This window comes from Dromaius novaehollandiae, chromosome 5 (genome assembly GCF_036370855.1).
Source record: "Dromaius novaehollandiae isolate bDroNov1 chromosome 5, bDroNov1.hap1, whole genome shotgun sequence".
NCBI lineage: Eukaryota > Metazoa > Chordata > Aves > Casuariiformes > Dromaiidae > Dromaius > Dromaius novaehollandiae.
This window is the reverse complement of record NC_088102.1, coordinates 26,691,013-26,715,022: the sequence shown is the minus strand read 5'-3', so window position 1 is coordinate 26,715,022 and position 24,010 is coordinate 26,691,013. Positions and strand designations below refer to the sequence as shown.

The following is a 24,010-nucleotide window of genomic DNA, read 5'->3' as shown; positions in this document are numbered from 1 at the left end:
AGATGTGTGTTTTCCGGACTACACTCTAACTTTATGAGAACGTAGGTGCATAATACATTTTTATAATAATGTATGAGTAATATCTCCAAGATATTGCAGTATTAATCAGCTTTAAATTATACATGTATTCCTGGAATAACCATATCTGACACTCCTGTTGATCTTTCCTTCTTTATCCTGCACTCAGATTATTTTTATACACACTCTAGCTTCTTCTAGTTCAACACCCTAGCTTCCACAGCACCCGTTTTGCTTTTAGGTGCAATGAGAATATTTCCACAACATTTAATTTCCTGGTTTGTTGGTCTGCACTCATATGTGAACACAGTGAATTACTTGCATTCTTTACCTTTAAAGCTAACTCATATTTGCATCCTTCACTCCATTTTTATTATGATTGCCAGTCTCTTTGCCCAAGTCATTGGCATCTTTCACTGAGCTGTAGAAAATGGCTTGTTTCTCAGCTGTCAAGAAAACAAACCTTGCTTGTCTGGTCTTAACTCTATTCATTGTTGTTCCTACTGGATGGAATTAAATATGCTTCCTGTCTGTCCCCACTGTCCGATCTCTCTGTATCTATCACTTTCCCCAATCATTTGTTCTCATCCATCAGGACTAACCCGTATGACTTCATGATTTTATGTGGAAGAGACATAAGTAATTGTAGTTTTTAAGAATTATGTGACAGAAAGCTCCATTCCATGAAATGCAGTATAGATACATTCAAAGAAAATGTTTCTGGCCAAGCAGAGCTAAAACAAGGCTGCACATGTTGAATTAGAAGAGTAAAGCTGTGAAAAGGGATAAAATCAGTAGATACTGGGTTTATAAACAGAAATAGGTTAATCTGTTGCTGTTTGATGTTTACCCATGTGTGTGAAAGTCACCTAGGTGCTTGTGTTCTGTGATGCCTGTGTTAAAGACCAATGCAAAGAAAATATATTGGAAAGCATCCTGGATATTGATGCAATCCTCTCATTTTATACCAGATAAATAATTCCTCTTGTCTTTTGTTCCATGTGGGGATAGTGATGCTCCTTTGGACCTGAAGATCAAAGCTAGCATGCTCTCAGATATGTTCACGCTTGTAGGTGAGTGTAACAAAAAGCTGCTTGGATATTTACCTCATTTAAAACCAATAAAAGGTATGTTTGAGCTGCATGTTAGACAGTGCTTGGTTAGCTATATTAAGTTATAAGACTGGAATTTTTAGTGTAATAGAGGAGAATGCGGGTTAAAGAGAGTAGCTGCACTTAGTATGGGGAAGTTTTATGTCTTTTCGAATTCAGCCTGTGAATAATCCCTCTCTGTCATGCTTAGGTGATATTCTGGGTCTCGTTTGGTATTCAAAGATGCTACTTTTTCTTTTAAACAGGTGACTTCTCTTAAACAGGCAACTTCTGGGGACTTAGTCCTCAGAATCAGTATTTCTGCATTTTTTAGGGTGAATGATTGGTAAGACTGTGTGGATTCTGGTTAGGCTCCGTAGAAGTGGAGTCAAGATGGTGAAAGCTACATCACTTTCTAGTACACAGTACCTTTGAGGCGTTCTCAGTACGTCTTGGTTCAGTTACTTGAGCAACTTACCGTTCATCCTAAAAGAGAGAGAATTGTCATCAAGCTGCTGCTGTTTAAGGAGGGGAGTATATATCTGTATTGCTATTCAGCAACCCATCTTATTGATTTAAATACTTAGTTTTGAAGCAAGTTCTAATTTTATTCCAAAAATGTAATGCGATGTGCAAACTTTGGGATTAAAAAAAGTCAGACAAAGAAAGGAAAGGCATCTTTTTGGGGGCTTGGGTAGAGGCAGGAGGGCCATGTGTAAGCTGAGATCATTAACAGAAATTCTAGGTTTATATTTCAGGGCTTGTCTGTTTTTAAAAGTTCTTATGTGGCTCCTTATCCCCATAGGCTTTGTATGCCAGGATCCAGGCCAGCGGTCAAGCCGGGCAGTTTATCACTCCTCTGAATCTGCCAGGAGAAATCCATACCAGAAGCCTCAGGTAAGTGATTTCAACAAGCCAGAACTGAGGAGAACACCAAGAAAGCCATTCTCATCCAATTTGGCCCAAAGGTGAGAGAGCCAGTGAATGAATGAGGTTCTCTAGACTTCTAATGTAACTACATGAGAAAAGACTGTGGATACAGCTGAGTTATGGGCATTTCAGCCAATTTCATTTTGTTGTGGACAACAAGCTTCCAGAATCCTATAGCTTTATGAATATGTTTGAGACCTCTTTCCAAATAGAAAGTGCTTCTGAGTTTGAAATTTAAGCCTTCTTTCCCCTTTAGTCCTGGAATCTCTCCCTTTCCCTTGGTTCCTTGGACTAAGGCCTTATGTGGCTTGCTGTGACTGTCCATTACCTTTTCTGGTGAGACAGTGTTTTCTTAGCACTGTAATGTCTAAAGGCAGCTGTTCCTCTATCTTTCAGGCTACCAGATGAATCCCGTAAGTATCTGTGACGGTGGATCACCCACAAGTGGCAGGGAGATCCCCTGTTTCATTTGGATTTTCAAATGCATTTCTCACGAGGCAAATAGGCAAGAAGTGTATCCTGAATCAAGCCTTTTACTGCCAGTGAATATATCCCAGCTCTCTACAGGTGCTGCATACACTCCCATGAGTGACAGGTGGCAATGGTGTGTCAACTCAAGTAGGAAATGAAAAGTCATTTTTGTTCAGTGACAGAATACCAATACAGTGTCCATTTTAGCATGTGGAAAACTCATACAAATTGTAACACTTTGCTTCTTGTAAAACTCAGAATCTGGCATCACTGTGAGAGATGTGAATAAGTGGTAAGATGACATTTGAGTATCTATAAGACAACTGTCTGAGTCTGCAGCTCCTGAGCCCAGTTTAATAGGTGAGATTTCATACAGATCCCTGTGACTGTCAAGGTGCTCTCTGTGACAGGCAAAAGGTAAATGAGAATTCAGGCACCATTTAGAAAAAAATGAATAACCTTATGTCTTGGAGCAGTTAGATCAGACTCTGATGGCTCGTACTCCCCCCTCCCTCCCACCCCCCTTTGAAAACATTTGTAGAAGACAAAGTTTAGAAAATTGAGCAGTTGGGAACCACTGAATTTTAAGGAGCATTTTAACTTGTAGATTCATTTTACTTAAAAGCTAAATTTCATATCAGAAAGCAGTGGATACGAGATAGGACTACTCTTTTGGGACAATTCTCCCTGTTACCTATGTTTAGTTTACAAGGAACAGCTTCCTAATATGGTGGTGAAGTTTTTTAGCTTTTTTTAGTAGCTAAATGGAAAACCTGTGGGTGAATATGTGTATCTCTCTTTCCATGCTTCAGTATTTTTTGGCCTGCTCTTTGCTGAATGCATTTTATTTCAGGTTGTATTGAGTCTTTGATAATTCTGTTCCCACTTCCAGTTGCAAAGGGTACTTTTGAACCTCTTTTGTTTAACTTGTTCATGATCTCTCAAGTTTTAATTGTTCACATAGGCCATCTTTAATCTGTGGAAAAGTCACTTCCTGAGAAAGACATCCTGAAACCAGCATTCTTGGTCATGAGATAGTTATGGTGACTTCTGTTTCACCAGAGTGGACTGCCAGTTCCTTGTGCAATTTCTTTGGTTTGACTCTCAGATCACTAGTACCCTCTAGAGATATAAACAATTTAGCTGCTTCCTTTGTAACTTATTGTTGATCTGGAGCCCTTTCAATTAATCATAAGCAATAAAGAGACCTCAGCCTGTTTTGTAAAGACTAATTGTAGGGAAGAACTTGGCTGTAGTACAGCTAGAAATGGTGGATAGGTCTCTTCAGAATCCTTTCTTATGCTCTTTGCTCCTCTTGAGCATTGGGGAGGAGGTAGGCAGCCTGACTACCACCAAAGGCAAGAGGCAGCTAAGCTCTTATGATAACAGTTTTCATTTGAACCTACCCCTACATTGTATTGGTCTTGCCTATAGGACTGATGCCAAATGAATCCTTATGAAGTAATACAGGCTGCTTTTTGATATTCTGCTGTTTGTTTCTACACTTGTACTTGAATGTTATAGTAACATCTTATTTCTCCACTAGAACTGGACTGTCGTGGAGATATTTAAATGAAATGGCTTCTGGAATTTCAGGATTTTTACTATTTTTCCTCTCTGTCCTATGAACAATTCAGATTGACAGTATCTGTTTCTCTCTGATACATAGCTAATAAAGAGTTACTTAGAGGATAATATTTATCATACAAAAAGTAAGAATTTTAGTCTTGATAGCTGAGTTCATTCACCCGGCTGCAGAGCTTTCTTTTCTGTGTGCTTTTAAAAACTATGCCTCTGTTCAGATGCATTCTGAACTGTTGAGCACATCTGAGTTTAAGACTAGTGCTGTGTCTGGAACGGGGACAGAATGTACTTGTGGAGGATCTGTGGAGCAAGATCTGAAATGAGATGATAGAAGCTATTAGCTAGTTCCCTGGACTTTAGTTATACACTTTTGCTTTAGGGCACTCACCACTTCTCTGGAGCACAGGCAGGGATGATAGTGTCTTGAAGAACACAAGACTTTTATTCCATTTGTGTGTCTCTTGTAGCGTCCTGTGTCTGCGCAGTCCCGACCAACAAACACCAGATTGGTAAGTACTGGGCTTTGTTCAGCTCCCTGTACCAATGTAAGGGATGCCATTTCAAATGTTTTTATATACAATACTTTCGGTACAGCTGATCCCAAAGTATATTATGCAACTAAGTAGCCTAGGAAAAAAAAAAGGAGACAAGAAAAGAAGAGATGAATAGGTCCTGGAATACTTTTCCATGTGGCAGGAACAAAGAATAGAAAAGCATTTGCATCAGTTTTAGCAGCTTAAAAGAAAAAATAGAAGAGGTGTGCTGAGGGGCTGGATCAGCTGGGTGAAACCTTTCAGAGGTTCTTAAGCCTGCAGGTATTTTTGAACTGCATTTTAAAGAAACCTGATTTAGGTTTTTAAGACAATGGCAGCACAATGTATATGTTCAGGATCTGGTAGGTCATTGAAAAGGAAAGTGCAGAAGTAAAGGAAGAATTGATGAAAGCAGAAGTAAAGAGGAGTGTCACTTATTAAAAGGAAGGAGGAAGAAATTTTCTCTGCGTACTACAGGGTATGGAATAGGTCTGAATAGAAGAGGATAACACAGGTGAATCTGTATTGACAAAATTCATGTGACCCAACAAGAGAATTAATTACTGTCTGTAAAACAGTCATCTGAAGGAAGCTTGAAAAACTTGAGTGAGGAGAGGATAATTGGAGAGGATGAGAAAAAGGACTTGACGGGAAAAAAATGTAGACCTGCATACCTTTAACATAAGGCAGACTGATCCAGCTTCTCTTGATGTCAAATTTGCTACCCTCCTTGCAAGCCATATGGACAAATTGGTGTTAGTTTACAATTATAAGCACCTGGCTGTGCAGGGATGCAGTGGACAGCATTTTGCTGCTGAGCTTCATGTGCTAGCATAATAGCGATTACCATTTTTTGAACTTTCTCAGCAGGAAAGAAGGTAGGACAGATGGAATCATCTAGAGAGCTTAATTCATTTTATGGACTGCTGTTTATGTCATTTTGTATAAGTTTAGCTGAGGTTAAGAGAAAAGATAAGGCTGGAAAAGAATCTAGCTGAATAATGAGGTTTCATAGAAAATAGGAGGGATCTTTCTGCCAGCTGCTGTCAATGATTAGTGCAATGAGAATCATGATGTGGGAACCAGAGAGGCTTGCAGAATTTGGAGATGAATCAAAGTAATTGGATTTATCTATACTTTTAAAAGATAAGCTGGGTCAAAGATAAAGCAAGAACTTTGTTAAGCTGAAGACATTTCTATGCTACAGCAAAAGAGAATCCTGCAGGGAAACACTAAAGAAAGTTATTGTGCAGGAAGTTCAGTAAAATAGTGTCAAAATGCTAGAGGAAAACTTTTAGAGTAGTTTGTTCCCAGGTGGGAGCAGGAACTTCTCTAGTCATAGTCCCAGTTTGCCAATACATAGGCATATGTTTTCTATTTGTATCAAAACAATAAAGATGATTTCTTTGAAGTTTTTCATTAGAAAAGGAGATCATCTGATAACATGAAAAATTTCCTATAACATTTGCTTTGAGCAACAATTCTCACATGATTGCTAATGGTGGTGTCAGGAACTGGTTTTTAAGTAGAGGTTACCTAGTAAGACATTTTAGAGGAAGTTGTTTAAGCAAAGTTGTTGGGTTGTGCTTGTGACATAAGGGGAAGTTTAGGAAGGAAAACTAAAAGCCTTTCAACTTAAGGTCATCTAGAGCATCAAGCAAGCCTGCTTAACTACTATCATTTTTATTTTTTCTAAAAATGTTTGCGTCTCCTACCCTCTTGTCCAGACTGTTGTGTTTTCTTTTGTTTTACTGACTCAGTTTTCATTAGGCTTAACAAAATGTTTCAGCTGGCACCTGCTATGTCAGTTTTCGCTTTGGATTCTACTGTGTCAATCCCTGCTGTGTAGCCCATTATAGTACAATCCCTGTTGCTTTTGCAGTTGCTTCACCTGCAGTTTCTGTATAGCTGCTTGCAATTTCTAATGAGGCAGATGAACTGGAATTCAATTCCCATTCAAATAGTCCTTAGAAATAAAGATACAGCCTGATCTTGCCCTAAGTTTCCTGTGAATCTGAGCACTATGGGATATACCCCCAAGCTTTCCCGACTTAAGGTTTCTACTGTGTTTTTCTCTATTACATTCTTTGCTCAGTATGGTACTAACAGGATGTTTGAATGTTGTGTAAAGGCAGGAGACCTTTGGAGCTAAACTTCTTTAATGCTCTTTTTACAATGGCAGTTGATGTGAACTTGGGCCTACGCCCAGTTAAAATGCTCTTGAGAACATGTTCAAGGATTTCAGTTTTGTTGGGATCTTGAGATTTTATAGTTCTGTTAATTTGGAGATGATTTGAATTCCTGTGCTTTGTTATAATTGATCAGGACAACACATTAGATTAAGAGTGATCTTGAGAGATTTTCTGCAAATTATTTTTTTTCCCTTTGTTTTTTTAAATTTGCACATGTGTGTAAATTTGCATTATGTATCTGTATATACAAGATCTGTCTTTTCAGTGCAAGAAGTAGCATGTTGTGATCCGGCAACAGAGTAACGAAAGAATAAGTATAATGAGTGTTGAACTGAATTTTTCACTTTTTTCCTGCAACTTTCTCTCATCAGTGAATTACAGTTCTATTCTTCTAGTATGACAGTACAACTGGGACAGAGAATCATGGTTCTGGTGCCCTTGAGGTGTGGATGCCACTGTACTTGGGGCCTATGAGTGTAAATCCTGGCTCTAGAACCCTTCGGATGTGGATCTTTTTATGCTTTTCCTGAAGGTGCTAGGGGCGTGAATACTGGCGTTGATGCCTGAGTTGTGAGTCCTGCTGTACTAAAAACTAGGAATGTGAATCCTTGCACTTAGTGCCCACTGGGGTGTGGAGTGTTGCCATGTGAATTCTGGCTGTAGTACCTAGAGAGTACATTCTGCTGGGCATGGGGGCCTGGAATTTGAATATGACTGTTTTTTTTTTTTTTTTTTAATAAGTTGAGTAAGGAAAAGGGAAAAATCTGGATTCACACTGTCTCTACAGCGTGCCCGTCCTCTGTCTGCCAGTGATGCTGAAATGAAAAACCTGATGCCTTCAGGCAGGGAAAAAGCAACAGGAAGGCAAGGCAGCTCTGTGCTAGGTCTCTCCATGGAGGAGGTAAGTAGGCTGTTAAACATCTTGTATTTACCTTGACTTGCAGTATGTGGGGATATTTGCTCAGCAAAGAGCAAGTGCACGTGTACGAAAAACATGACAAAAAATTCTGTTTAGAAAATTGCAAATTTTTCGAACAAAACTGCTGAATTTTACTGCTAGTACTGTCCTTGCCCTCAGTCATGCCAAGTATATATATGCGCCCTAGGCAGTGGTAGACTCTTTCAGAATTTAGGTGTAAGGTGAAATTGCCTATGGATGCCGTATGTACAGAGCTCACTCTCAGGACTGCCATAATAGCCTTCTTATTCTCTGGAACTCAGGTGTTGTTCCAGGATTTATTTTCCATTGTATCTATTTTGCTGGCTTTTTTTTTTTTCTTCTCTCTCTGTTCATAGATAAAAGTTCTTCGTCGTGTGAGGGAGGAGAATGAGCGGAGAGGAGGCTTCATCCGAATATTCCCTACCCCATTAACATGGGATCTTTATGGGTAATAATAAGTCTCCAGTAAGATGGCTCAGTGTTGCACTGATGCTCTGTGTTGAAGGATATTCTGTGTAGATCCATGTATATTAACCAGATTAGCCATCAGAGAGGAGCATATTGAGATCTTTGTTAAAGGTTACAGTTTATTCGTAGTGCTGGGGATGCTTTTTCCTGATTCTTTTTTAACTACAACTTGCCTAACTGCACCTTAGAGAAGGTTGTTTCACAGATTCTGATGCTGCTTTTCTGTCAGAATAAAAATGTATTGATCTTAAATTATCCATTTCTGCAATCTGCTTTCACCTCTTGGAGCTGCACGTGCTGTGTACTCTCTCATTAGGTCATAAACACAATATAGGACTCATCCTGTGAATGCTACTACATTACGCTTTTCTTATTTGCCTCAGTTCCATAATATTTCTCCAAGTCTCTTGCCTCAACATGAACTTCAGCTGAGAAGTGATAGCTCTCCTTTCCTCTTTTCTTTAGTCATACAGTGTGTTGTCTCAATCTGTTTCTTCTGGGATGGTGTTTATAGGTGACTTCTTTCTGTGTTATGCTGCCTTCCACTGTGTTGCGCTCTACCTTGATATATCCTGTATTTTGTTTTTCTAGATCCTTCTTAGAGCACAAGACAACAATGAACTACATGCTGGCTACACGTCTGTTTCAGGACAGGTAGAAAGCTGTTGGATTTGGGAGGGAGGCAAGGGACACAAACAGCATGAAAAAGATTTATTCCTCACTCATCCGATGTTATAAACACTTGTTTGTGATTTACAAGGATAGAAATAGTTGCACGTCTCTTTTCTAGTATGCTAGTGACTGTGGATGTTTCTCCCATTTTTATATGCTGCAATTCTGAATCCAAGGGCAATAACGGTAATAGGCAAAAGGTATGGGAGTCATTGGTAGGGAAGAAACTATAGATATGAAAAGCCTCCAAGCACCTAGGTTTGTTTGGAGTTGGAGGTCTTTATGTACCTTTGGTTTCAAGTTTATAGTCGCATCAGAGCTTTTCCTCCTATTAAGTAAACACTGAAATTTACTCCAAAGGTTTATTATCCCTGCCTTTACCTCCTGACCTGTGCAAGCATGGTTTGTTGCCTTTCTGGGTGGTGCTTTGGTGGAAATCACAGTTCATGCTTGTAGTTGAACTTTCACCGAGAGTTGTATGTAACATCTTTCACTCTGTTTAGACCTCCCCCTCCCAGCCTCAGTTTTTCTTCTCCAAATTTGAGTTGTAAGATTGCTGACTGAGGAGGAGATACTATTTATGGAAGCTTTTCCTGCAACAGCACTGTAAGATTTTTTTGCTGCCTGATTTCAGGAATGTTTCTAGAGGCTAGCTCCAAGTGATACCTTCTCCAATTTGAGCCAGATGGATGCAAGCGTCTATTATAGGACAGCCGCTCAGAGTTCCTCTTTTGGAGCCATTTTGCTCTCCTTTAAGATAGGATTCACAAGAGATACTGTGGATTTGGCCTTTTCATTTTACATGTGAAAGACATTGGAGGCTTTTTAATCCTATTGGTGATCCAGAATGGAAGGTAACCTATTGCCCTTTTTTCCTTTGTAGGGGCCAGATGAAAAGAGACTTGGTCACTGGGAGACCCCGGTAAATGGCTTTTTAAATAAATAATTTGTATTTTGTAGGATTTACTCTAAATTTAGATTTACACATCTTTACCTCCTAAGTCCTGGGTCAACACCTATTCTATGAGAAACCCATCAAAATAAGGAAGGATCGTGTTGCTCTTACCCCTCACAACCATTTCTGTAAAGTAAATGCTGTGAACAAAGAATATTCCAGCATTTGGAGAGCTTAACTTTTGTTGGATTGGATCTTAAAGCTACTGCTCTTAGGCTTGCTACTCTGACACTCCAGCATATTGGTGAGCCTCATATTTGAGCTCTCTTAAAAGATTCTATTATGCATCAGGTTTTTGGGCTTCATATATCCATGTATTCACTTTGCTAGATCCAAAAGCCAAGTGGAACAACAGGAAGTTTTTGTGGATATTTCTACTTACACTATAAGGAGCCATTTACTGGATCTTTCTTCAATGACAGAAAGTTATTACATTTGTCTCCCTTAAGGAATCTGGCAGGACTTCTTTCTCCTTGGTTTAGACAGAAATTGTAGAAAGATTGTCGCTTTTCACTTGGATTACGATAAAATTCTTGCCTCTGACCTAACAATGAAGAACAAGCTAAAGATTGGATTCAGGTCCATGTACACCCTTCACCTTTCTCTCCATTCTTTTGTAATCTTAGAGCCTGGTTCAGGCTTGCTTACTGATTATGCCTTCAGCTGCTGCATATTGAATAGAAGCTACTTAGTCATGAAAGCATGGTGCTAGGTACATGAGTTTTGGGACTTGGAGAGAGGATCTTCTGTAAGATACTTGGAAGTCTCTGAATGGGTCTCCCTGCAAACGTTTGTAGGCTTTACGTGCAGGAAAGTTAGGCTGATCGTAAGTATTTCTTCACTACATCAGGAAAACTGTTTCTTGAAGAAATTATCTAGTAGGTCTCTTAGATCATCAAGGAGAGAAGTAAAAAGTGGGGTTGAGTTTCTCTGTATTATGCTTCCCAGAGCAGTTCTTAATGGAAGGCTGGATATGAAGCTGGAAGCTGTGGACTCTAATGCTCTTTTTTATGAGAGGAAGCTTGTTTCACTGGAGTTACGGAAGCGCAGGCGATGTCATGGCAAGGCACGAGCAGCACGGACAAGTTCATCAGGTGCGCATGGCTAAAGTTCCAGATGATCAGTTAGTGAAAAACAAGCAAGCAAGGACTTTTTCATTTGAAGTCTATGTGAATGGGGTTTTTAGGTCTGGCTGTTGTAGTCCCTAAAGGGATTCAGTCGTCAAAGTTAATAGCTTTCATTTTAAGGGTTAATAATTTTTGTTTCATTTCTCTTCTGGGCTTCCTGCCTTCTTATGTGCCTGGAATTCCATTCCCACCATTCCATGTCCTCAGATTTTTGACTGAAGGTAATCAGTGTTTTCTTGAAGATGAGCTTGCAGTTGCATTTTTGGGTGCAAGAAATCGACAGTATGTATGTGCCTCTGTAGTTCTCCAACTTTTCAGAGAAAGCAAAAAATGTGGGAGCTTTCATGCTGGAGTTCCTTCATAGCAGTGACTGTAGGACATGGGAATGAGAGAAATCTTATTCTGCTGATGTGGGAAAAATTTTGAAGGATACAGAGGTGCATGTTCCTTGCAAATGGCTGTTCCTGAAGCCTTTATCTCATCTCTTTCCAGTAGCTACCTGATACAGCCTGCCCTGGGAGAAGCTGTGTGATTATATAATGATTTTTGGTGGTAGGTTAGTAAGTAATATATGTTAATTGCATTGGTGCATATGAAATTTTAGATTTTTTAGCTTTGATTTTTCTGACACAAGAAACAAAAGATGAGCATATATATGAACTCAGGGTCTGCAAAAGGTATTTTCCTACAGCATAGGAAAATGCCTTTGTTTCTTTGTTTCTTCCTCTGTAACGGGAAGATAAGATCCTTTGTCTATCTTCTGATATTGGGGGAATGAACTTCTCAGTTGTTTGATATACAAGCAGAAAATCAGAAAGAATAATAAAGTGCAGTGATACTGAAGATGCTATTCTAAAACGATGATGTTCTCTCCTTCTAGCAGAAAAAGGTGTAAAAGTAAACCAAAGTGTGTGGATATCAGGATAGTCTCCTCCTCCCTGCTTTTTTTTTTTTTTTTTTTTTTTTTTTTTTTTTTTTTTTAACTCAACACATGCCATTTCTCCTCTCTTTTAGGGACATCAAAACCCACAAAGCTGTCCGTCAAGTCAGACACAGAGGTTGAGGAGGAAGAGGAGGCAGATAAAGATGAAGAGCTGGGTGGAACTGCTAGCTCTGTTTTAGACACACAGCTGAAAAGCAAGACAAAGCTCTCTGAACTGGTAAAAGCTGCTTGTCAAGAGAATACGCCGAAAAAACTTGACAAGAAAACTGGAGATGGAGGGGAGCTGTTTCTTGAAAAAACAGAGCCAGAATCTCAATTTAATTTGTTGCAGATTCTTCAAGAGAATGGAAACTTAAGGTGAGAGATTTATGCATGTTGCCTTTGGTTTTGTCTAGCAGCTAGTATCAGTTAAAATATGGATGCTGAGGATATACGCTTCGTGACACATTATGAATATGAGTGTGAGGAGATAGCAAGAGCCCAGAGATATGGGCTCAGATTTTTATCTAACTGTGGGCTGCCTTAGCATCTAGTTGGCACAAAAGGGAGACAGCTGCAAAGACCTACAGTTTACCCAAATACCTGACCTGTTGGATCAGTATAAAGCATAAGCTGTAGTTTACATTGCTGTTCTTTAATCTGATGTGTTAAGCTGTTCTTTGGTCAACTCAGGCTTCTAAAATACCTCTCTGTCTTAATGCAAGGTGCCTGCTATTGACTGCTAAAATTCATCTTTTCATTGTTTGCATTTCCACAGTGCTGTGTATCAACATATGTTAAACTGTCCAAGAAAAGTTGAGAAGGAATAACTGAGTGCTGCCTCACTGTAAAAATGTAGTTTTCTCATTTTTGTGCTTTTATCTTTGCTGATGGAATTCTTACCTCTAACAACAGTCTCTGATGTGCAGGGTGTCACCACCTCCTAAAAGTGAGACAAAGTCATTTGAGAGTGACAAGTTATTAAGACATCTCATTGCCCACTGTTGAGAGCAATAAGGTGGAGCAGGATATGTTTTGATGCATGGCTCAGTTGCTTGTAAAAAAGTGGTACTAGAGGAAATTGTATGACCCACTAGGTCACCAACCAGGGATCTAGTAGATGTTTAGAAGAGTGATTCCTTCCTTAAATAAGAGGAGTAAGACTGTGTATGGAGAAGAACGGCAAAGAGAAATGGTGAGCATGTACATCTGTGCAGGAGAACTTTATGTCTTCTGGATATGAAGCAGTATTATGTTTTGTGCAAAAAATGTCCAAAAGTAGAGAAGATAATTCTAGTCGCTTGCTGCTGCTTTTCTAGTTTAGTTTCTGGGAGGATTTATGAAGTATCAAATGGATTTTGGGATTGTTCTACTGCCTTCTTGTGGCTAAGGCATTTGCTATTGTGACACAGGAAGATTCTGAAGCCTGTTTCCAGGACAGACACAGCAATGCTGAGTTCACCTACCTATATATAGAACTAACTCCTGCCAAGAACGCGAGATCTGTCTGGTGTACTTGGCAAAATTCTGCTCAGCACCCAGTGCTATTGGGATTCCCCCCAGAACTGTGTCAGGCTTGTGGTGACCTCATTTACCAGGATTGTGCTGGGCTTAGCCCCATCTGATCTGTCACCGTTGAAACCTTTTCTGCAGGGTCAACAGGCTGAGGAGCTGAAGTAATGAAATTTTAATCTGAAAGAAGCCAGGCCTGTCCCAATCAGCCTTTATAAATGGCAGGACTTCTCTCTCTCCTCTGGCTGGCCCAATGAGGCAATTTCTCTGCCTTCCATACATTGGGTGCTATTGACGGAGAGGTGACAGTGGAATGAACAGTGTTCCCCCTGTGCCATTCCCAGGGAAATCAAAAGGAAGTTATTTGATCATGCATTTAAGGCCTCTGGGCTCCAAATTCCTCACCCCGAGGAGAGGCAGTGTTACAATTTACCTCAAAGATCTTTTATGGTTTTCCATTTTGGAGTCAAAGAAGTGTCAGATGACGTTGGTAATGAGGGTCCTGAAGTCCTGCCAGCACCAATCTTAAACTCTTGGTCATAAGGTGTTTAAGTTACTCCTAGAACAAACTCAGCAGCCCTAGAGAGCCCTCAGGAGAGAGGCTTCCCTGATATATGGCAGCCTGATGTATGGAGTATTCATTCTTAGTTGGGATTCAGAATGTTCTCCTTATGGCATTACTCTTGTATGGGAAGAGAAGGTGGGTTTGGTGACTAGCAGTCAGGACAGGGAGCCTGGAGATATCACAAGGACTGTTGTGTGTTCTGGAGTTCACTGGAAGACATGAATGAAGCCAGATATTTTTATCTTGTATTTCTTCTTGTTAAAGCAGAACCACTAAGATTGTCCAAGTAGAGAGGATGTCAGTTTGAGGCTCTTGTGAACTCATCATTTGCCTAGCCTCTTTGGCCCTGGTATGGTCTTCCAGAAGTATCAAAAGCCAATGATGAAGCTGATGCATAAATAAAATAATGCATTTTATTTTAGCTTCAGTTCTTATCTCTCCACATGTCTTAAGTTGATGCAGTGATCCTTATAGTTGCGACTATTTTGTATGATTTCTATAACACTGTAAAGAAGTATTCCTGAAATTTACCAGCATATAAAACAAGAAGACTAAATTTCTGGACTGAGTTTTTGATGAAATTTCAGGAAATTTTGTACATGGAGGTGGAGAGCTGTTACAGTCATGGGGCCCACATAAGTATCTAGAAACAGAGAACAAGTAAAGAAAAAATGGTGGAGTTTCTCAGGAGTCAGCCTGAGGCTGATTTTAATAATCAGTTCAGGAATGACACAAAATGTTGAAATGTGCTAATGAAATTTTCTGATGGAAAAGACTTGGTAGTTGTTGGCACTAGAGAAAAGTGTTGGAGTATATATAGAAAGAATTGGATGACCTTGAGGGTAGGAATAATATGAATAGGATGATATTCAGTAGCACAAAGTGCAAGGGTGTGCTCTTAGTAATTAATAACTTACAGCAGAAATTTTATCATCTGGGTGTTCATCAGCTGATATTAACTTAAAAGAAGAAATATCTTGTGTACTTGTTAATCACAGGAGATTTGTGAAGCTCCAGCTCATGTGCGAATGGATGTAATGAATGTGGTCGAGGGTGTATCATTTAAGATACTCCCTAACTCCACTGGAAATTTTACTGTCATTGTACAAGTCCCTGATGAGATTTCATCTAGAATATTTATGTACAGTTCCTATCACCCATGTTCAAAGGAGGTGAACTGTGACTTAAATGGAGACAAGCTGCTAGTCACATCAGGTGATCAGTGTTTTTTAAGAGGAGACTAAAAGATCTGGATAGTTCACACTGACAAACTGAAAACTAAGAAGGAATATGATCACTGTTAATGAATACATTCAGGGCAGGAGACACATCAGAGTTGAAATTATTTAAGATAGGAGACAACACTGGAGAAAGAGCAAGCTGATGTAAACTGGACATGAATGAAGCTAGGCTGGGTAGTAAAAGAAGGTTCCTAACTATTAGAACAATGAGTTCTGGAATAGCATTCCAGAGAAGTAATGGGTTAAAAAATCTAGTTTGTTTTAAGATGAAACTTGATAATTTTATAGAAGAGATTATGACATTGCCTGTGATAGAAGGGGAATCACTCACTGACACTAAAGCCCATCTGCTCCTATGTTCTTATGAAAAGGAAAGGAAAAATCATGCTGGGCGATGCCAGGGACAGCCTGTAGTGACTGTGGAGGGGGACTATGAGGAAGAGTGAAGAGGGGAAAAACAGAACTTGGAGAGGAGGGTTTAGACCAAGATGACAATGAACAGAATTATGTGGTTTTCAGGAATTTTCCTTGTAACAGATGCGTACACTAAAGTGACTACCATTGCGAGGGGACGAGAATCAGTGTGTCCCTCCCAGTCCTCTCCTCAGTTTATGCTCACAGCTTCCCAACATGTTCAGCCAGCTGCACAGCAGATTTTTTTGATGTTCTTTCATTCTTCAGTGGTGCCTTGCTCAATGAAATCTGGCCTGTGTCCTTGGGCCAGCAGCGGAAGAGCTCACTTTCACAAATTTAATTCTTTCATTTCCAATGGGAATCGCAGGGCCTTTGTTACAACTCTGGCAGTAGTACCAAGTCCTTTATTTATTTTTATGGTCTGTTGTTGTGGTGTTCAAAACGCTTGTGAAGACAGACCCGCAAAAGAGCCTGTGACTGGGTTTGAAAATACACAGTTTTGCTGATGTTCAGGCGGTTGGCTTTCGGAGGAGAGTTGTTAAGGCTGTGAAAAGGCAAGGAGAGCACTCCATTTTTAGAGATGGACTTAAAACTCGGAGAGCATCTGCTGTCTCTTGTATCTCCTGGAATTCCTGCCCTGTCCTGGTGAGATGACGGTCTCCTTGAAAATACTGGTTGGGTGAAGGGATTCTCCTTCCCTTGAACTTCAACACTTTTGCACCTAGGTGGTCCTTGCTGACTGTACTCCAGTCCGTAAGCTGTGCCTGACTGCCTTAACTCTTTCCACTGCTACTCTGAGGATCTGAATGTTCTTCTCTTGGTCCACAGCAAAGTGCAGGCTCGCAGGGCTTTCTCTGCCTACCTACAGCATGTTCAGTTGCGACTGATGAAGGAGACTGGTGACCAGATCCAGAATGTTGCCTGGGCTGCCAAAGAGGATGAGCAAATGGTAAGAAGCTTTGTGTTAGCCCTGAGAAGCCCAGCTGAAATCTGCCCAGAGAGTTTTGAGGTCAGTTCCCATCCTTCGAAGAGGTGAAGTCTCTGAAGTTATACTTGTCTACTGTCTATTTGGCCAGTTGCCAGCACTGGATTTTAGCATATGGACCACATAGAAATGCTGACTGACATCTGAGCAGGGGTAGAATAGACAGCTTTTAATAACTAGAGTGTGATTGATACTTGAGCTGCTCAGAACATTCACTGGTTCTCCTTCCCTGCATCTCCCAGCTTTGAGCCTACCTGCTTTTGAATTCTTCTGTCTAAGATTCTCTAAGATTACTTGCCAGTATCTGGTTTCTTCTGTGACTGCACTAAACAAAGCATTCATCCACTCGACTAGAGCAGGTACCCAGCTAAGCTTTTTCTCCTATGTACTGTTTTACTCTTTGCGGGCATCTGTGCTTAGGTGTCTTCCTTGCTTTCTAGATGGGTGAGAAGAAGTAAGGCACTGAGGAGGGAAAGTTACTTTCTAGCTTTTTTTTTTTTTTTTTTTTTAAGGGTGTTATGGACTTTTCTAGGCAGTATTTTAAAGTTCCTATATTTGATGTATCTACCTTTTACAGAATGCAGCAAACCGAGATCCCAGATCCCTTTGCAAACCTTCCAAAGAAGGAGGGGGAAAAGAGAAGAAGAAGAAAAAAAAAAAAAGGCATCAGTAGGCTCTTGAGTTTTCTGCAGACCCAGATGGATTCTTACTGAATCCATGTTGCAGGGAAACAGCCAGTGCAGTTCGGAGATAAAACTGTTTGTCAAGAATAATCAGTCGACTCAGTGGAAAATGTTACCCCTGCTCTTTCCAAGTGGAAAATTAAAACGGGCTTTTTGAGAGTCACTTTGTCTGCTGCGCTGTGAAAAATATTGTTTAAAATAACAGATCAAACCAGCCTGCTGTAATGGCAGTGAGAGACGAGCTGTGAAATCTAATAGTTTGGCTGTGAGGCAGCTCATTTATGCGTTAGCAGAGCTCCTAACCAAAAGCAAATCCAGAGGGGAGACAGAAAGGGTTCAAAAGACCCACAGGATGCATTTTGCCTTAGGATGTGTTTTGCCCTGTGTTTCCCCCAGCAGAGGTCATACAGAAATGGGGCCTGATTGGTGGGGGATTGGAATTATATGGCCATCGATGTAGTCATCTGTTGCTGTGGAGAGATAGGTGGCAGAAACGTGCATATATGAACAGTGATGAAATGGGACCTCATCACTGCAGTGGAGCTATCTGATGAAGATTGCCTTTCCTGTGATGGGTCTAAGAGGTTTTATGTCAGTAGGCTTCATCACAGGCCTCTTTTAGTACATTACAGGTTGTTTTTTGGAGATGTTGTCTAAAGTATTGTTTTTTACAGGTTATTTTATGTTGCTGCTTGGTTTTTTGGTTTTTTTTTTTTTGTCTGCCACATGCATTTTGGATAAATATTCCTCAAGTATCCCTAATTCTGTCCCACCTCAGATAAGACACGTCATCCTCCTTTTCCTCTGTCTTGGATTTGTGTGCCTGGGTGAAAGATGCACATACAGAATGTTTTTGCCTGCCATTTGTCAGCTCATTTTCTCCAAACAGTGTGTTTAATTCTTGCCAGTCATGAGTTGGTGTTGCACCTCTGTTCTCTTCTCTCCACATGTTGCTGTTAGTCCATGGTAAACTCCATCTTCCTTGCTCGCAGGAGCTTGTGGTACGCTTTCTGAAGAGAGCAGCAAGCAACCTTCAGCAGTCCTTGAGGATGCTGCTTCCCAGCCGGCGTCTAGGCCTAAATGATCGTCGACGTATTCTGGCTCGCCAGCTGGGTGAGTTCATAGTCTGCTATAACAAGGTAAGTGATTTCTTTCTGGGTTCTCCTTTTAGTAGCTCATCTAACTCAGCAGAGGGCTAAGTTGCTTAGTTTGTTTCAGTGCCTTCAGGCTTCACTGCTTTTAGTGCCACCACAGTGCACCTTGTTGGTGTATAATAGAATATTATACAAATGTTTTATACATGTGTTATATGTTATATATTATATATTATACTCTGCACAAAAGCAGTAACCAGTGCTGATCAACTCCTTTGTTCCAGCAGCAGAAGCGGCCACCATGGTTATTGCATTTTAAGGGTCAGGAGCTGGATAAAAGTCACCTTAAGTTATCTACGACTGCATAGATAACTGTCAAATTATTAAGGACTTCTGAAGCTCAGGACCCCTTGGAAAAAAATTTGGATTTAAACCAAAGATATTTATCTAACTTGTGTAAGAATCTATCATAACACAGCTTACCCTAGTGCTGCTGGTGATTTGGTTTCTGGTATCTTCCTCTAGAGTATCTGCTGCCGGCTGTTGTCATAGTCAAAATAACAGACCATTTAAGGGATCTGTTCTGTAATTCATACAGTTTCTTTGCAGTTGCACATCCAGTCATAATAGCTGTTTGTTCAAATTGTCAGATTGACAACCGTATTACTACATTATGTGTGCAGTCTGGTAATCGTGCATATGAGTTTCTTTAACTTTCTCAAAGTGTTGATCAACAAATGTAGGCTTACAGATGCATTTTATTGACGTGTCAAAATGAAAATGATAAATCTGATTGTTTCTATGTATGGTCAATAAAAAGAAATGTTCAGTGAAGGGGGATTTAACTTGCAGGTGTTTTTTTTCTTTGGCTTGTCTTTGGTCTAGTGCTTTGTATTGCCTTTTCCCATTTCTCCCTATTTTTATGATGCTTTTATAGAGATAAACACTTTTATACGTATAGTATGTGAAATATGTATTTTACTATTTGTTTGGTGTACTGAGGGAATGCAAGTTGTCTCTAGTGTGGAATTTTGCATGCTTGGTGACAAGGAGGTTTAAATCCTAGTTTAAATAATTTTCACCTCTTTAGGTATAGAAGACAGTGTTCTTAATGTAGTGGTTTCATGCTGATCCTTATTTTACAAGACCAGCTCTCCCTTTCCATTGCCCCCTGTCCTTTCTTTAGTGTTAGGACAAGGCTAATTTGAATCCTGCTTTTAGAGGGATTGCTGTGCACGCAGGCCTCTAAGCTCCCACTCGTTAGCAGAGGACGTCCACTTACAGTATCTTGTCTGAATTGACATGTGGTAACTTGATCTGTCAAAGCAAGGCTGGTATTGAACCAAGTCTGTTCCAGGGAGTGCCTTGTATGCCTAATGCTCACTGAATTACTGTGTTAGGAGTAACCACAAAACACCCGGGTGGCTCTGTGGTGAGTGAAGAACGCAGCTGCTTTGGATATAATTTCTATTCAAATTGTATTCAAACATTAGGATTTTCTGCTAACTGTCGAGTAAATTCACAAAATAAAGCTGTATAACTGGTAGTAAATCAGCACATAAACATATTTCCTTAGTTAGAACAAGCGAGAACAGATCACTTGAGGTTTTAGAACATACACTTTTAAGCTATTGAGAGACTGTTAGACTGCAAGTTTTTCTTCATGTTTGATTCCAACATATAGTCTTCTTTCACTGACTTGTGACTACAGATTTAGTAGAAGACTCTTACTAGCCATTATGTATCTTCTGTATAGCACAGAGGAAAAAAACACTGTCTCCAGCAAACTAAGTAAAACAGATCACATATTGTCAAGACTTCTACTTAAGCAGTGAAGAATAGAGACATGTCCCAGAGTGGCTCCCGCCCCGAATTATCTTTCGCGAGAGGTATTTGACCATCTAGTCCTGGCAAAGCTGGGAGTTAGCAGTATGGAGCAACAAAATGGAGTTAAGTCTGGTCAAACAAAGCTTTTCTGTTGGTATTGGTATTTCAGATGGGGCTGTGGGGTTTTTTTTTAATTAACAAAAAAGGTGGTATGAATACAACCTCTGGTGTCAATGAGTTCTACTAGCAAAAATAGAAAGATATTTATCTCATAACTTGCTCCCGTTCTCACAGACAAAGGTTTATCATCATTTATTCTAATATATTCTAGTGTGTAAATGTATATTTGCCATATGTTGTATCCCAAACTTTGCTGTTACCGAAGCAATGTATTATTTGTATGTAGACCAGCCCTCAGCAATTTGCTGCATGACAAGAGAAGTTAATTCAAGGGGAGGAGTCCTAGTTCACAGTAGGAAATGCGGATGTCCTCTACAGACCTCCTTGATTGAGTTTCTCCAATATAATTTTGTTTTTGTCCTCCTCCTCATCTCCCAAATACCCCCTTTTGGGCAGAGAGGTTCAAATATAAGCTATTAGGGGGAAGTCTGCACTTAAGACAAAAATATCAAAAGTGAAAAGTGGATGTAAAGGCCACAAAGAGTGGTACTTTTTTTCCCTGCACATTCCCTCCTGTCTCAGCAAAGGGTATATTCGAAGGAGCAGCACATATTTGTTGAGCCTTGAGAGCTTCTCTGCAAATCAGTTCTAATAAGTTATGTCAGGTTGAGAAGTCAAGAGTCTAGTATAAGCTTGGCATACTATCTCTGGGGCGGTCTACATTTACCCATTCTGTTGTGCATAGTTGAATTGCACTTACAATTTGGCTCTTTGTAGTAGATGTTCTTTTTCCTAGATCACATGGAATTGTTTTTTGTGTTCTCTGAGCTGTAGATGTGCCACAGAACGTAGAGTAACTGCATAGAGACACTTGCTAATACTGCTTATTCACAGGAAACAGAGCAGATGGTTCAGAAACAATCAAAAAAGAAACGGGAAGAGAAGGTGGAGGAGGGAGTGAATGCTGAAGGTTTTCAGAACTTTATTACGAGGGCAAGGTAGGAATGGATTTTATTCCTTTTGGTAAAGGATCTCTTAGCCCTGAAGAGGATGGTATTGTGCCACAAGATACCTTGCTGACCTTTGGATCTGCTCCTGCTGTCGCTGGGGGGCAAAGAACTTGTCTTTTCTCTTTTTTTCCCTTCCAGCAACCAAACACTTGTAGCATTAGCATCTGGTGCATGGAGGAGGACATACAATAGATGTTTTGACCATTAAGTAGATCCAGAAGACAGCAGTGGTTTACCCAGTCTCTATAAATTCCAAGCTGGTGCTCGTGAGCTAATGGTCTACTTTCCTGTGATGCTGGAGCAAGTGCAGCAGTGCTTTGGAAGGAGAATGAAACTAGGGCTGCTGCTTGGATGGCTTTGAGCTGTCGTGTCATGGCTCTGGCTCTCAAGTTTCTGCTCTCAGAAACAAATCCCGTGCTTTGTGTCTGTTCATGGACGTTCTAGGATTATACTTCCTGAGATGAGGAGGGAAGTGAAGTATACTCAGTCTTCATCCTAGCCTCTTATCCTGCTTGTTAAGGAAGCTCAGTGCAAGCACTGAATTTCACATTGAAAAAGCAACATTTTCCAATTGCATACACTCTGGATTTAACCTTACAAGAATCTGGTAGGAAACGTATTTTGAAAATGAGGTGAATACCCTTTATGTCCTACAGTATATTTTATGAACATCAGTATTATAGTCATCTGACTGTAAAGAGGTTTGAAATTATTCAGTGACCCAGAATTACTTCCTCGAGCCTCTAATTCTTAAGCACAAAACTCACTCCTTTTGACTCAAAGTCTCTGATTCTTGAGTACAAAGCTGACTCTTTATGACTTTCCATTATTTAACCCATGTACGACATGCCTATATTGGCAAGAACCTCTGTCAGTTTCTGAGCAGGTAGTTTCCTTGCCTTTTTAGTGCACTTTTGTCTTCTCTAGGAAAGTTGAGACAATCACTACTTCCTTCTTTTTCAGTCAGTTATGAAACTGCTCTTTCTTTTCCTCTGGTTGGAAACCAGAGCATCCTTAGTGATTAGATCAGAAGTGGGTGAGAAGTGGGTGACAGCTGATGATTGTCAACAAAATTCAGGAGGCTTCATAATCTCCTTTGATGCTATATTCTCATGAACACAATGAATTATAGGTTTTGCTAATACACTTGATGGAGTCATTACAGCAAGTGATTTACAGACTCCAAGTGAAAACTCACTGACATTCAGAATAAACAGGGCTCTGAAAAGAAATGAGACTCAAGATACCTGGCAAACTGTAGCATCTACTTCTCCTGTCACCAGAAGTGCAGATTACATTGGTCCCACAATATATTCTTGGTTCTCTGCCATCTCTGGACACTAAAATGAATATTACCTAGGACAGGTCATTTTCCGGTTTTCCAGAAATGCTTAAAAAGGGGGGAAAAAAAAAAGTGGTTGTGTGGGACAGAACTGCATACTCTTTCATTTCCTTCTTACTGGCTACCAGGCCATCATGGCCTAACGCAAAATTTAGGCCGGACTGGAGACTTTTACTGTACTGCTTGCCTGAGTAATAGAGTACAGCAAAAGGCAGTCTGCCAAGGATCAGACAGTTTCTAGTGATGATCTCTCTGCTTTTTATGAGGTATCAGGTATGTTTGAAAACTCTGATATCTGACACTACTTTGCTGTAGTACTTTAACCTTAAATCAGTGAGCTAGTCATTGGGAGCCCGGGGAAAGTTTTCCAATTTGAATGCTTGTTCTGTAGTACTGTGAACACAACACTGGAGAAAATGGGGAATAAGTGTTGTCCGACTGAACTCTCTAACTTTGACATCATGAGAGGATGTTTTAACATGTATGTATTGTGTTTACATGTATGCTACATGCTACAACTGTTGCCTCTCTACATCATCAGTACAATGTAAAAGTATATACTTACGCCAGTCAATTCACTGTAATCCATGACCAATAAGCCAGATAAGCTAAAGCTTAAAGCACCTTTCCATCCAACAGCTTTTCACTCTCACAGTTCCTCTTCACCTGTGTTCTCAGTGTTTGGGAGAGAAGGTAAACTTTGCAGCATGCCCTGAAGGTCCAAACGCCAGTGGGATCAGCTTTAGAAATTGCTTTTACTAAAGTTCAGGTTGGCTAAGACGAATACAAGTGTGATATGCAGAGGACATTTTGAAGGATTATGACTGCTGCTGTGCAAATTTATATTCCTGTGTTATGTTCTATTGTGGTGTCACTGGCACTATCCTTCTTTCTTTTGGTGTGCACTGTGCCATATACTCACTCACACTAATGCTGAGGAAACACTATAGAGCAAAAGGAAAGGAAGGTACATATCCAAAAAATTAGAATTACACCTTGCACAAGCACTAATCTGAATGGCCAAGGAACTGATACTGATTTGGGGAGCAACAGAGACGTAGGACATCGGGGCAGTTAAACCCCCCTTTTCTTGTCAAGAAAATAGAGAGAAACATGCAAGTTTTGTGAGATTCACAAACATACTGACTGTTGTGCTTTTGTGCTTTTGCTAGTTAACAAGCTCTTCCTTCATACTTCCACTCCTCCCCCACTGTTGGATTGAGACTACTAATGATGAATATGAAGCAGCAGCTGAGCTGACTTCTCTTATAAATATGATAGTTGCTTGTTCTAGAGAGCATCTGGGAAAGATTC

The 24,010-nt window shown here is 40.1% G+C and overlaps 1 protein-coding gene across 12 annotated transcripts in view; it reads left to right on the top strand.

Moving 5' to 3' along the window:
- Positions 1–24,010, top strand: part of TTLL5 (tubulin tyrosine ligase like 5) — a 134,789-nt gene that overhangs the window by 35,204 nt on the left and 75,575 nt on the right. For 10 of the 12 annotated variants that reach the window (XM_064512291.1, XM_064512289.1, XM_064512284.1 and 7 more), the window contains 12 exons: positions 1,030–1,091; positions 1,915–2,006; positions 4,562–4,603; positions 7,607–7,720; positions 8,116–8,207; positions 8,819–8,881; positions 9,783–9,821; positions 10,803–10,948; positions 11,996–12,281; positions 16,464–16,644; positions 18,296–18,442; positions 21,239–21,342. In XM_064512291.1, the coding sequence (XP_064368361.1) occupies positions 1,030–1,091; positions 1,915–2,006; positions 4,562–4,603; positions 7,607–7,720; positions 8,116–8,207; positions 8,819–8,881; positions 9,783–9,821; positions 10,803–10,948; positions 11,996–12,281; positions 16,464–16,644; positions 18,296–18,442; positions 21,239–21,342 (1,368 nt within the window). The remainder of the gene's footprint in view (positions 1–1,029; positions 1,092–1,914; positions 2,007–4,561; positions 4,604–7,606; positions 7,721–8,115; positions 8,208–8,818; positions 8,882–9,782; positions 9,822–10,802; positions 10,949–11,995; positions 12,282–16,463; positions 16,645–18,295; positions 18,443–21,238; positions 21,343–24,010) is intronic. The other 2 variants (XM_026120366.2, XM_064512285.1) reach the window with 2 other exon arrangements.